The sequence below is a fragment of the Misgurnus anguillicaudatus genome, chromosome 15 (assembly GCF_027580225.2).
Source record: "Misgurnus anguillicaudatus chromosome 15, ASM2758022v2, whole genome shotgun sequence".
NCBI classification, from domain to species: Eukaryota; Metazoa; Chordata; class Actinopteri; order Cypriniformes; family Cobitidae; genus Misgurnus; species Misgurnus anguillicaudatus.
In genome coordinates, this window is record NC_073351.2 from 36,915,573 (window position 1) to 36,928,443 (window position 12,871).

Consider the following 12,871-nt stretch of genomic DNA (forward strand, 5'->3'; position numbering starts at 1 on the left):
GCGCGCCCTCCCTTTCTATGTTGCATGCAGCGCGCGCCCCTCTCTCTCTCTCTCTCTCTCTCTCTCTCTCTCTCTCTCACATGAGCGTGAAAAGGTGGCGGTGTTTCAATGTCCGTTCCTCCGTATACTTTCTTTTTCGCGTAACATCAACAGTCACAGATTTTACTGACAGAGAAGACGGCTGCTCGAGTTCATCATGACTTGGCGAAAGGTTAACATTAGTGTTTCCCACACACATACCCGGTCTCTCCCTCTCTATGATGCGGTATGGCTGCACACGTGTTTTGTAGTAACTTTGTGAACAGTTACCGTGTATTCTCTCATATCTCTGAATTTGCACCCAATTGTCTGCACTATACGCGACATTATACAACAGTTCTTTCTGGTTCTCGAATCTGATTGGCTAAGACCTATGCGATATTGTGCTGATATCGGCACTGTAACCGCTTCACCTTTCATATCATTCCGCCACCTAGTGAATGGAGGTCCTAAGCAGGCTCATCTCTGAATGGAAAAACACAGACGCCCTGTTTTGAATCACTCTCCGTTTGTCTCATTAGTTTACTAGCTCATAAATCAGTCTGTGAATCCCCAATCGGAAGTTATTCCGTCAAAGATCAGCGCTCTTGGATGTTACGTTACAGTTAATGGGAGAAATGTCTTGTCACATCGTGTGGACGATTAACACTTGGAAAGAGGAATATAAACACTCGTTTTTTTCTGGAGCTATATTTCTCATCAGAACGCGAAAACACCGTGAAACTGCAGGTAAGCACCGCAGCTTTTAAATGTGGACATTGATCACTTACTTTATCGTGACGTGACTATTAAAACATGTTATGAGATATCGCCACTGGTATATTTATAAGCAGCATGCAAAAACATCTCTCTGACACTTATAAAAAACAGTTTTATATAGTACTGACAAGAACAAAGTTTAATAATAATAATCGAGTGCTCGTATCACGTTAAGAATAAATGAGAAAGCAATAGTAACGTTATACAAGTATAGTTTTATTCACTTTTACCTCGCGCCAAAACAATAACAACACAAAAGACACTAAATATGAATTAAAAAACAAGTAATAGTTTGATCATGACACCAAATACTGCTGATTTGATCTCATTTTGACGATCATAAACAAACAAGGCCAACATGAGAGCCAGGGAATCCCTGTCAGAGATGTAGCCCAGAGAGGGCGGTGGTCAGCGGGGCGAGTGAACACTGATGTCCGCTCATGCTTTGGTTCTCATACGTACCGAATCTCACTAAGCAAACGTTCAAACAGGCGCTATCTTTACTAATCGACTGCAGATTTAAATATAATACATATACATTCTCGACTGAACTAATCTTAAAACTACACTTTGTGACCAAGAAACTGTAATATAAAGAAACGGCTTTTCCGTCCATTGAGTTGTTATGAGCTTCAAAGCAGCCGAAAGTGTTACCTGTCATTCTGGCCGCCCTCAAATCCGTGGCGGAAGAAGTAGTTCCCAAACAAAGAGGCTTTTAAAATAACTCCGTTGTTGTTTTCTAGTTTTCGTTTTTCAACCGTGTGCCGTCGAACTGTTGTATAAAAGCAATATCGCTACTCGAGCGATATTGCTTAAATAAAACTCACATTTAAATAAAAAAGGGCTCATAACAAGACATTGATGAGAAGAGCAACAGCAATAAGACTTCAATGTAAATGTATGGTGATTTATAGACCAGCTGTAAATATACACGTACATTTCGTAATTTCCTGTTATTTTGCGGGTTTCTTTCAAATATAAAGCGCTTAAGCATTTACTTGCGTTCTAGGTGAAAAACAAGTCAGTTCCTGAACACCACAACACAAACTTTAAAAAGTCAAATTCACTTCTCAGAGACACGGAACTAAACCTGAAAAGGACGTTCTCCCTAAACTGAAATTAAACACAGTGTTCGAGTTTTTCTCGTCTGTGTCATGTTGATATTAGGAAGCAAGGTAACGTGCACATGACGACAAGAGAGGTGACCTGCTGCGCAATGAAGTTACCCCTCCCACTTCTGAATGTTTTACTGAGATTTCTAATCCCGTCCGAATTGACCATCAATATTACAGACGTCCTGTGGTAAAACTAATAAAATCCAAATAGGGCTATAGTCTGCTCATTTTATGTCTGACAACAGAACTGATAATATGTAAAAATAGCAATCAGTTGTGTTAAAATGCAATATAACGTATTAACGTGACAGATCAAAGAGTAGAAGTGAAACATATTTCAGGTGCCAACACTCGATCAAACGCAAACACGTGATGACATCACATATATGCTAATTAGCATGTGACGTCATCACCGCCACAAGTCTCTTAAAATCTGTGGGAAACACTGGTAAACCCTTGGTATTTCTAACTCACCTGATCCTAATGATCTGAGTAATCTGTTAGGTTTATATTCAGGATATCTGTCATGTATGTGGGTCCTAAGCCATGAAGCTATTTTAAATGTAACAGGAAGCATCGTAAGGACCTGAGGACTGAAGTGATCTGCTCAGATTTGTGGTAATTAAACATTTTTACTGAAAAAAATACAAAAACTAAGTAAGAAAGTCATTTTTGCAGTGCTTCATAAATTTGCTGACATCATCAGTAACGCATGAAGTTGTGTTTACCTGAGTTTAGGGGGGGACAGGGTTGACAAGGCTCTCCGAAGGCATAGTCCACGCACGCACAACAGCATTCAGATTTGGTCACAGCACCAAAGAAGGGTCGCACACACTGACCACGCTTATAACCACCATAACACGTGCTGCGCATGTGTGTGTCTGCCGAAAACAAAAACAGTCAACAACAACTCCAGACAATACAAAGACTTCATACAGACAGAAAACCACAATACAGATAACGTGTGTGTGTGTGTGTGTGTGTGTGTGTGTGTGTGTGTGTGTGTGTGTGTGTGTGTGTGTGTGTGTGTGCGTGCGTGCGTGCGTGCGTGCGTGCATGTGTGTGCGTGTGCATGTCTGTGTTTTTTTGCGAATGTGTCGTCTGTGCTTGTGCGTGTCTGTGTGTGTTTGTACGTGCGTGTGTGCCTGTGTTTGTGCATGCATGAGTGCACATGTCCGTCTGTGCTTGTGTGTATGTGCATGCATGTCTGTGCCTTGTGTGTGTCTGTCTGTCTGTCTGTCTGTGTGTGTGTGTGTTTGTGTGTGTGTGTGTGTGTGTGTGTGTGTGTGTGTGTGTGTGTGTGTGTGTGTTTGTGCATGCATGCGCGCACGTGTCCGTCTGTGCTTGTGTGTGTTGGTGTGTGTGCATGCGTGCGTGCGTGTCTGTGTGTGTACAGCATCACTCACCTACACAGACACGTCCGTCCAATCCTACGGCGAGTCCTGGCATACACTCACACTTGAATGAGCCCTCAGTGTTCACACAGTGTCCGTTCATACACATGCCTGGAACCTCACACTCATCCACATCTGACATATACACACACACACACACACACAGATACACAGATGTTACCCTCCATCATTCATTAGCAAAGAAGAAAAAGAAAAGTTGTTTGGACATTTGCGTCTTAAAGCTCCTGGTCATGAGCCCACTAATGTGTCATTCTCATATAATGCTTCAAAGAATAAGAATGAATAAAGTGAATAAAGACAACAATTTCTGAATAAACCATTTCTTTGAAAATGAAATCCATAATATTGTTTATAATAGATCTGAGCAGACTCAGTATGTGTGTGGGTGGGGTTTGGGGATTTGAAAGTGTGGTTCATGAGGACACAACTCTGTATAACAACATTCACATGGGTATACTATTAGTGTACTTTATTTTGAAAATGTCTAAGTTTTTTCTGTGAGGGTGAGGTTTAGGGGTGGGCAGAACATTTGATTAGCTCAGTATTACAACAATAATGCCTATGGAAAGTCCCAGAAAACCACATATACCAACATGAGTGTGTAGTTTCTTGTGTTCTAGACTCATTCCTACAGAGACTACACAAATCATTCATGAGGAAATACATCATACATATGACTTCAACTGTGTGTGTGTGTGTGTGTGTGTGTGTGTGTGTGTGTGTGTGTGTGTGTGTGTGTGTGTGTGTGTGTGTGTGTGTGTGTGTGTGTGTGTGTGTGTGTGTGTGTGTGTATGTGAGATACCTTTACAGAATCGTCCGGTACCATCTAACAAGTATCCAGGTTTGCAGATGCATTTAAAGCTGCCGTCTTCATTAATACACATCCCATTCAAACAGATGTTTCTAATCAAACACTCATCTGTGTCTGAAACACATACACACATACACATCTCAGTAAGGCCTCAGATAATTATATTTTCACTCCCCCAAACCAAACTCTTCAAGAAGACTATGCCATTTTACATGTGAATTATTTAGTTTATTTACAAAGGCGTTTCTCTTATGGAGATTCAGCAGCGCATGTTATATCAGGTTTCGATATCACTGTGAGGACATCTGGACCTGACAAACACACAAACAAATCAGACCAACAGATTTAAAACATTTCCTCTCCATCCATCCGAATACATCGGGGCAGCCAGACACCACCCATTTAGATTCCAACCACAGCAACTCATTTGTACCCACCCAGAGTCCACCCGTGCAACCATGCCCCACCCACCAAGACTTCAGCCAATCCCATCAAGCTGGAGAATGAACATAACAGTGGTCCAATAGAAGAAGAAGCATTAGGAGTGTTTTGCTGCGTTCAGACCAGCCGCGGTAGAGGCGTCAAGCACGAGTGATTTCAATGTTAAGTCAATGTGAAGACGCATTGACGCGCGTCTGGAGGTCTCGCGGCGCGAATGAGGCATTTAGCACGTTGCAGTAGATACAATTCCACCTCATTCGCGCGTCTAGTTTGCGCGAATGGTGCGAATTGAGCATTGCCGCGCGAGTTAAAAAATTTAATGAGTTAAAAAAACATTCTCCAGAGTTCATGTCTTTCATTACATTACATAAAGTAATAAAATAGTGTTGTGCCTTTTCAAAAAGTGTGCGTATATCTGAAAATGTCTAAAGAACAACTTTCTCCAACTCAACTTTGTACATTTATGCAGAGATGAAGCGTCGACTCAGTAAGAGATCCTGTGCGCAGTGTGGCGTTGCCAAGTCCTCTGCTTTTTGGCAGATATCAGATTTGGGCTACTTTAAAACAGTTCCAGCGAGTTGATTTATATTTCTGCGGGTTAAAAATGAAAGGATTTCTTTTATTAGTTCTTGGTATTTGTGCTGTGAATAGTCATTGGGATGCTTTTGGATTAGTTTTGAATGTCCATTGGGATAGTTTTGATACACAAATCTGGCAACCCTGGCTGTGCGCTTGAGCATACATTTGGTTCGGATTATATTGAATGTACATGTAAACAAACATTTTAATCAGGTTGCAATGTTTTCATGTAAACTGTATTTTCATAACTAAAATTTTGTGCAAGTAAACATAGCCACTGACAATCTTACCTTGACAGTTCCTGCCATCAGATGAGATCTCAAAGCCGGCATTACACACGCAATGAAAGCTGCCCTCTGTGTTCACACACCGTCCATGGTTACAGATACGACCGTTGGCCACACACTCATCCAGATCTACAGAACACACCGAAAATTTAAGTGTGCGTGTCCAGGAGCGGATTTAGTGATTTAGGGGCCCAAGGAAAATCCATGTATTGGGGCCCCAACCTATGCCCTTCTTTAAAAGGTGTCACCAAGTACACCCCTACGTTTTGGGGCCCCTTGATAGCTCGGGCCCAAGGCAGTTGCCAACCTTTGCCTAATGAGTAAGTCTGCCCCTGTGTGTGTGTGTGTGTGTGTGTGTGTGTGTGTGTGTGTGTGTGTGTGTGTGTGTGTGTGTGTGTGTGTGTGTGTTGTTACCTTTGCACTCAGTTCTGGTGGCTGTGCTCTGAAATCCAGCAGGACACTGGCAGTAATACGAGCCATCAGTGTTGATACACACTCCGTTCACACAGGGATTCCGATCACACTCGATATCATCTGAACACACACACACACACACGTGTTAATGAAGAACACACAAAAACACACACATTAAGCAGGGGTGTTGGTTGAATCACACTTACCGATGCATTCACCGCGGGCGTCCAGTCTGAAACCCACGTTACACTGACAGCGGTAGCTTCCTGGCGTCGGCACGCAGCGTCCGTTGATGCACAGATTACGAAATGCCTCACACATATTCCTGATAGTGACGTTCTGAGGCAGGATAACTGAGGACGAGGGGTGAAAACTTCACACATATTGATGAAATATAAACAGTCAATGTGCTCCAAGTCGTTTTGGAGAAAAGCAGCAGCCAAATGCATGAATGTAAACACACATTACCGGTCAGATGTTTAGAGTCCTTTAACTTGATTGTTTCTCAGGATCTTTTATATTAAAAGCTTTTTAAATTGGTTGGGTAGACAATAACATTACTTTCTTTCCTTACAAAATAACCGTTTGTCTTAAAATATTAAACAAATGACTTGTTGTAAATAAGCAGCCAATAAGAGCCCAGAATAGATGTGAACTTCAATAACGTTTTAAAATCATCTCATGGTGAGACCTCAAGAAGCTCTGAGATAAATTGACAAGAGTACATTTCTACACATTCTAGATAAAGGGTGTTTACTCTTTCCCCGCCAGCGTTTTTCTTTTTAAAGTTGCCCGCCAGCACCAGCATATTTGTGTGATTTTCACAAAAGTTTAATGACTTCCATAAAAAATTCTAATAAACACACAATATATCAAATGAAAATCAGACCCACTGCTTTCAAACAAAAACTTTTCATCCTATCTTCATTAGTTCTCTTTTTATCTCCTCTCAAATATAGATGGGGTTCTTTAAAAATACCAAATTTTGAACAAAAAGTTGAGATAATTCCCTTTGTTAAGATCTTTTGACAGAGATCAGATTCAGACCGATGATCAAAATATGGATTACCATAAAAACTTCACATTGCCAGGGGAACCTTTTCTCTTAATTGACAAGATATTTCGTCAATGGCAGTGAGAGAGTTAAAGATGATTAGAGTTTTGACAACATAATTCCCAGCTTTCATTGCAAAAAAAATACTTTCTTAGTATTTTTGTCTTGTTAGTTAAAATAACAAAAATACTTTAAATTAAGATGTTTTTCTTTGAGGAGCAAAACGACCCAAGAAAATAAGTCTAGTTTTTAGACCTAAAATATCCAATTTAAGTGATTTTGTGCATAAAACAAGCAAAAAATCTGCCAATTTAAGAAGTTTTAGATATTGTTCCTGAAAACAAGACAAAAATACTAAGAATTTTTTTTCTTGAAAATGATTTTTTGCAGTGCACAAGATGTTGGATAACTGGCCCTTTAGCTTATGTAACGGAGGTGCACCACAACATATAATGAAATGTAACATACCAGGCCTATAGGTGACTGTGGACTGGTCCACAGTGGGCGGCACTGGAAGATATGGACCGGGACCTGGATATGGACCGGGGCCTGGAAATGGACCGGGGCCTGGATACGGACCCGGACCTGGATACGGACCCGGACCTGGATATGGACCCGGACCTGGATATGGACCGGGACCTGGATATGGACCGGGACCTGGATATGGACCGGGGCCTGGGCCTGGGCCAGGTAACGGTTGAACAATCAGACAGAGTGACTGATATTCCTCTGAGGAGAGAGAGAGAGAGAGAGAGAGAGCAGTTCTGACATCACTCAACAGTCTTTATTCATAAAAAACAACATCTAAACTTTAAAGAGATCAAATCAAAGATATTCAAGTCTTTTGACTGATCCTTTACAATCAAGGTCTCTTGTGCTGTTTATGATACAAAGCAAATGTCCTTCATACTATACATTTCGTAGGCATATACGTATAGGCGTATAATTCCCGTATACGTTTTTTTTAAGTAGTTTTGAAAATGATATGCCTTAAAGCAGATGTTAAGAAGTTGTGATAACCTGTTCCTCGGATGGGACACATCTCTGGTACAGTCGATCCAGACCAGCATCCTCTGTTCTCACAACAACACTGACTCTTGGACATACGTTGGGGAAGCAGGTTGGCACAGTGCCCACCGACGATACTGGCATAGCAGATCCCAGTCCGGGCATCTACGTCACAGAACATTTGAAACACACACAGAATGATGACGAGGGCTCGATAGCTGTGGGAAACGTGAGGCAGACGGTAATGAGAGGGATGTTTGGCTCAGGAAGAGTTTGGAACGGATAAAATCATAGTGCGCATTCTTTCCATTCAAACTGACTGCAGCCAACACACATCAGCTGAAGACCAATGACCCACTTTACACAAAGAAAGAGGAACAGAGAGAGAAAGAGAGAGAGATGTCCTCATTTTAAGGGATGAGAAAGTGTATCTGCTTCAGATCTATATGAGGAGCTCAGAGATGCAAAAGACGCTAAACGCCCTCTCCATCAAAAATGAATGCTCTGGGCACGTATTATACGTTTATCAAATACTTTCACTTCAAATCTGCATTATCCCAGCCTCAGGCCATTCAGAAATACGAAATATGTCAGACGCAATTCACTTTTTTTGCATCTGAGCTCTTTATATGCTCTACATGTCAAATGTGTAAAATGTAGGAGAGGATTTTATCATCAGTTTCATTCATACTCTACAGCATAAAACAGACAGGAAAGAGTTAAGAGTCCAGTAAATAAATCACAATCAAAGTCTGTGTTGTTTTAAACTCACCAATGCAGCGCGAGCCATCAACCGATGTGTCGAATCCCACGGGACACTTGCAGAAGTAACTGCCGATGGTGTTGGAACATTGACCTCCATTACACAGTCCAGTAGTATGAGAGCACTCGTCAATGTCTGAGAAAAACACATACACACGCTGAGATAAACAACTCTGTGCTGGTCTTGCACAGGTTTCATAATTACTTATAACGCTGGCTATTCAAGGGCAACTTACTCATCTGCACATTTTTGTCTATAGAAACCCATAGACAAAATTTTTCCTTAATAAAATGTTAGATTTCGATCTGTTCCTCTCATAAAGCGAAACGCTTGTTTGGACGGTAACAATACAGCAGCTTTCACTGAAATGAGACACGGCTAATGTTTAAGGGACAGGTTTGGATAAATGACAAGTTAAGAAGTTTGGTGTGAGACAACATCAGCAACATCCCCAAACACGTGTTGATCTTTTCTAATAAAGACCAATAAGAAATGTTAATGAAGACACATAAAACTCTGCAGTTTCAGGGCAGCTGTAATTTCATATTGATCTAAGATTTTTACTGGTCTCAGAGATTATTGCACAAGAGGCAGACAAATAAACACATCATCTCACCAGAAATATGATTTCAGAAATTACTGATGACAATCTTTAGTGTGGCTCTTGGTCGGGTGCTTTCCAAAGGAGCGAGAGGTTATTTTTGGGTCGGATACGGGACCCACACAAATCAACATTCATTTACTGCCTACGGTTCTGATTTCCAGCTGTGCTTCAACGCGTCTCACTTAACTTCAGTAATAGACCGTCTAACTGAACGAGACAAAAAATCAAAACCTTCTGCCCTGCTGTAAACACAAGCAAATCACAGCCAGACTCTTTCTGTTGGCTCTGTAAACATCTTTGATATGGCTCGTCCCACACCAGCTCTGAGCTAACACAGAATACAAGAACAAACTCATGTTCACTTCATGATAAACTTAAATAACACCTGCAGAAATCTCATAATGTAAAGCTCTCATAACTCTACTTATGTCATGTTAATCTTCAGTACTTATACAGTTGTATTACATCCTTTATATTTCTGAAGAGTCTTTAGTTTTATCTGATTTATAAAAGACAGATCAGCTCTAGCGATTGTTTCTGGAAAAACACCAGATCCTGGAGGTGTGCAGCGGGAGGAGCAATAAACACACATAAAAGCAACACACATAAAACATTATCTCACTATCTCTGGATAACTTATGATTCATTACATGTTCATGTAGTTTACATTATACTAACACAATGATTGCCAACAAAGCATTTGATGCAGTTTTACTTACCGCCTGCGACTCATGACCCATTTGGGACTTTTCTACAAAATCCAGTGTTAAACAAACACAAACGCAAAACTCCACTGCTACCCTGAATAAACAAACTATATCCATTATTTCCATAAAGCTGGCTCAATTGGAAAGCTGAACAAGGCTTTCTTCTCCTTACATCTAAAAACACACTTTTTCTTCTTTTGTGCCATTGTTGAGTCTTGATATAAAACAAAGTTGTCACGTGATGGGATGTCAGTGACTTCTACTGGAAGGAATATTGCTAATGAGCGTCATCGTTGTCCTTGCTCTTACTCTGATTGACGTGTGGGCGTGCTTTTCTGGGGGAAGTGCCCATAAAAGGAATATGGGGTCACTGATAAGAAATGGGTACCCATGTTCAAAAAAACTTTCTGAAACTTGAAGGAAAAGGAGGCATGAGTCTGGCCCAGAAATACTGCTTTTTTGACACTTTGCACTTGTTTAGCATGAAGATTACAACTCTTAAACTGTGTTAATAAGTCAGAATGCATGAAACAGCATTAAACAAATGTGCCTAATTTTAATGTGGATAGCAGAGCTCTCTCTCTCTCTCTCTTTATTAAAAAGATATCTGTAGAGATTGTGATTCTGTGTGCTGTTTACCGTCACATTTCTGTGTGAGTTCACTGAAGCGATGTCCAGCGGGGCATCTGCACTCAAATGAGCCGACAGTATTAAGACAGTTTCCCCCCTGACAGAGTCCAGGAATGGCCTGGCACTCATCCACATCTGCACAGACAGACCCACAGAGGAAACACTTTAACAATACAATAGATGCATTGAAATCAGGGTGAAACATTCAAAACAGCATCATATGAAGAATCATCAGCCTGTCTGAGTACATAAGGGGACCCTACCATAAATAATATATTCATTCTTTCACTTCATGTTCATTTCTAAACCCATATCTTCATTATTTCATCATAATAATTATAAAACACACACACACACACACACACACACACACACACACACACACACACACACACACACACAAGAACGTTATCCCATGCGTAGACATATAATGGCAGACAGGTGATGTGAGTGTAGAGCAACACACTAATAAAGAGAAAGAGAGATGAAAACAAAAAATAAATATATAAGGCTTAAAATAAACAAAATAATTTGAAGTGAAGGTGTCCGATAAAAATGAGAGAAAATTAGAAGTCTGGCTCAGATAGCCAGACGATGAAAGAATTATCCAGCTGAAGGAATTATAGTCACAGCCAAACAACACACATACACTTAAACAGAGCCAAAGAGAGTTTAAAACACTTCCATACTGTAGTCATTGTCTGAAAATACCTCAAAATCATCACAGCTCACATCAGGGTACAGGGTCATATCATCACAGCTCACATCATCATCACAGATCACATCATCAACTCACATCATCATCACAGCTCACATCATCACCTCATCACATCATCACAGCTCACATCATCATCACAGCTCACATCACCATCACAGCTCACAGCATCATCACAGCTTACATCATCACAGCTTACATCATCATCACAGCTCACAGCATCATCACAGCTCACAGCATCATCATATCATCACAGCTCACATCATCACTGCTCACATCATCACAGCTCACATTATCATCACAGCTTACATCATCATTGTTCACATCATCACAGCTTACATCATCATCACAGCTCATATCTGACATCATCACTGCTTACATCATCATCACAGCTCACATTATCATCACAGCTTACATCATCATTGTTCACATCATCACAGCTTACATCATCATCACAGCTCATATCTGACATCATCACAGCTTACATCATCATCACAGCTTACATCATCATTGTTCACATCATCACAGCTCACATCATCATCACAGCTCACATCTTCATCACAGCTCACATCATCATCACAGCTCACATCATCACAGCTCACATCATCACAGCTCACATCATCATCACAGATCACATCATCAACTCACATAATCATCACAGCTCACATCATCATCACAGATCACATCATCAACTCACATCATCATCACAGCTCACATCATCACCTCATCACATCATCACAGCTCACATCATCATCACAGATCACATCACAGCTCACATCATCATCACATCATCACAGCTCACATCATCATCACAGCTTACATCATCATTGCTCATATCATCATCACAGCTCACAGCATCATCACAGCTCACATCATCATCACAGATTACAGCATCATCACAGCTCACATCATCATCACAGCTCACAGCATCATCACATCATCACAGCTCACATCATCACTGCTCACATCATCACTGCTCAAATCATCATCACTGCTTACATCATCATTGCTCACATTATCATCACAGCTCACAGCATCATCACAGCTCACATCATCACAGCTGAGCTCACATCATCATCACTGCTCAAATCATCATCACAGCTCACAGCATCATCACAGCTTACATCATCATCACAGGTCACATCATCATCACAGCTTACATCATCACAGCTCACATCATCATTACAGCTCACAGCTTCATCACATCATCACAGCTCACATCATCAGTGCTCACATCATCACAGCTCATATCTGACATCATCACAGCTTACATCATCATCACAGCTTACATCATCATCACAGCTCACATTATCATCACAGCTCACAGCATCATCACAGCTCACATCATCATCACAGCTCACATCATCACAGCTGAGCTCACATCATCATCACAGCTTATATCATCATCACAGCTCACATCATCATCACAGCTCACATCATCATCACAGCTTACATCATCACAGCTCACAGCATCATATCATCATTACAGCTCACAGCATCATCACATCATCACAGCTCACATAATCACTG

General features: G+C 40.9%; 1 protein-coding gene across 2 annotated transcripts in view; it reads right to left on the reverse strand.

Moving 5' to 3' along the window:
* The window catches only part of fbn1 (fibrillin 1), an 82,672-nt gene that overhangs the window by 42,678 nt on the left and 27,123 nt on the right, over window positions 1-12,871 (reverse strand). Inside the window, exons 8-17 of one of the 2 annotated variants that reach the window (XM_073853914.1) lie at window positions 10,636-10,761; window positions 8,695-8,820; window positions 7,935-8,087; window positions 7,383-7,643; window positions 6,067-6,213; window positions 5,861-5,980; window positions 5,450-5,575; window positions 4,131-4,253; window positions 3,320-3,442; window positions 2,642-2,794 (exon numbers count right to left, since the gene is read on the reverse strand). In XM_073853914.1, the coding sequence (XP_073710015.1) occupies window positions 2,642-2,794; window positions 3,320-3,442; window positions 4,131-4,253; window positions 5,450-5,575; window positions 5,861-5,980; window positions 6,067-6,213; window positions 7,383-7,643; window positions 7,935-8,087; window positions 8,695-8,820; window positions 10,636-10,761 (1,458 nt within the window). The other variant, XM_055174970.2, reaches the window with a different exon arrangement.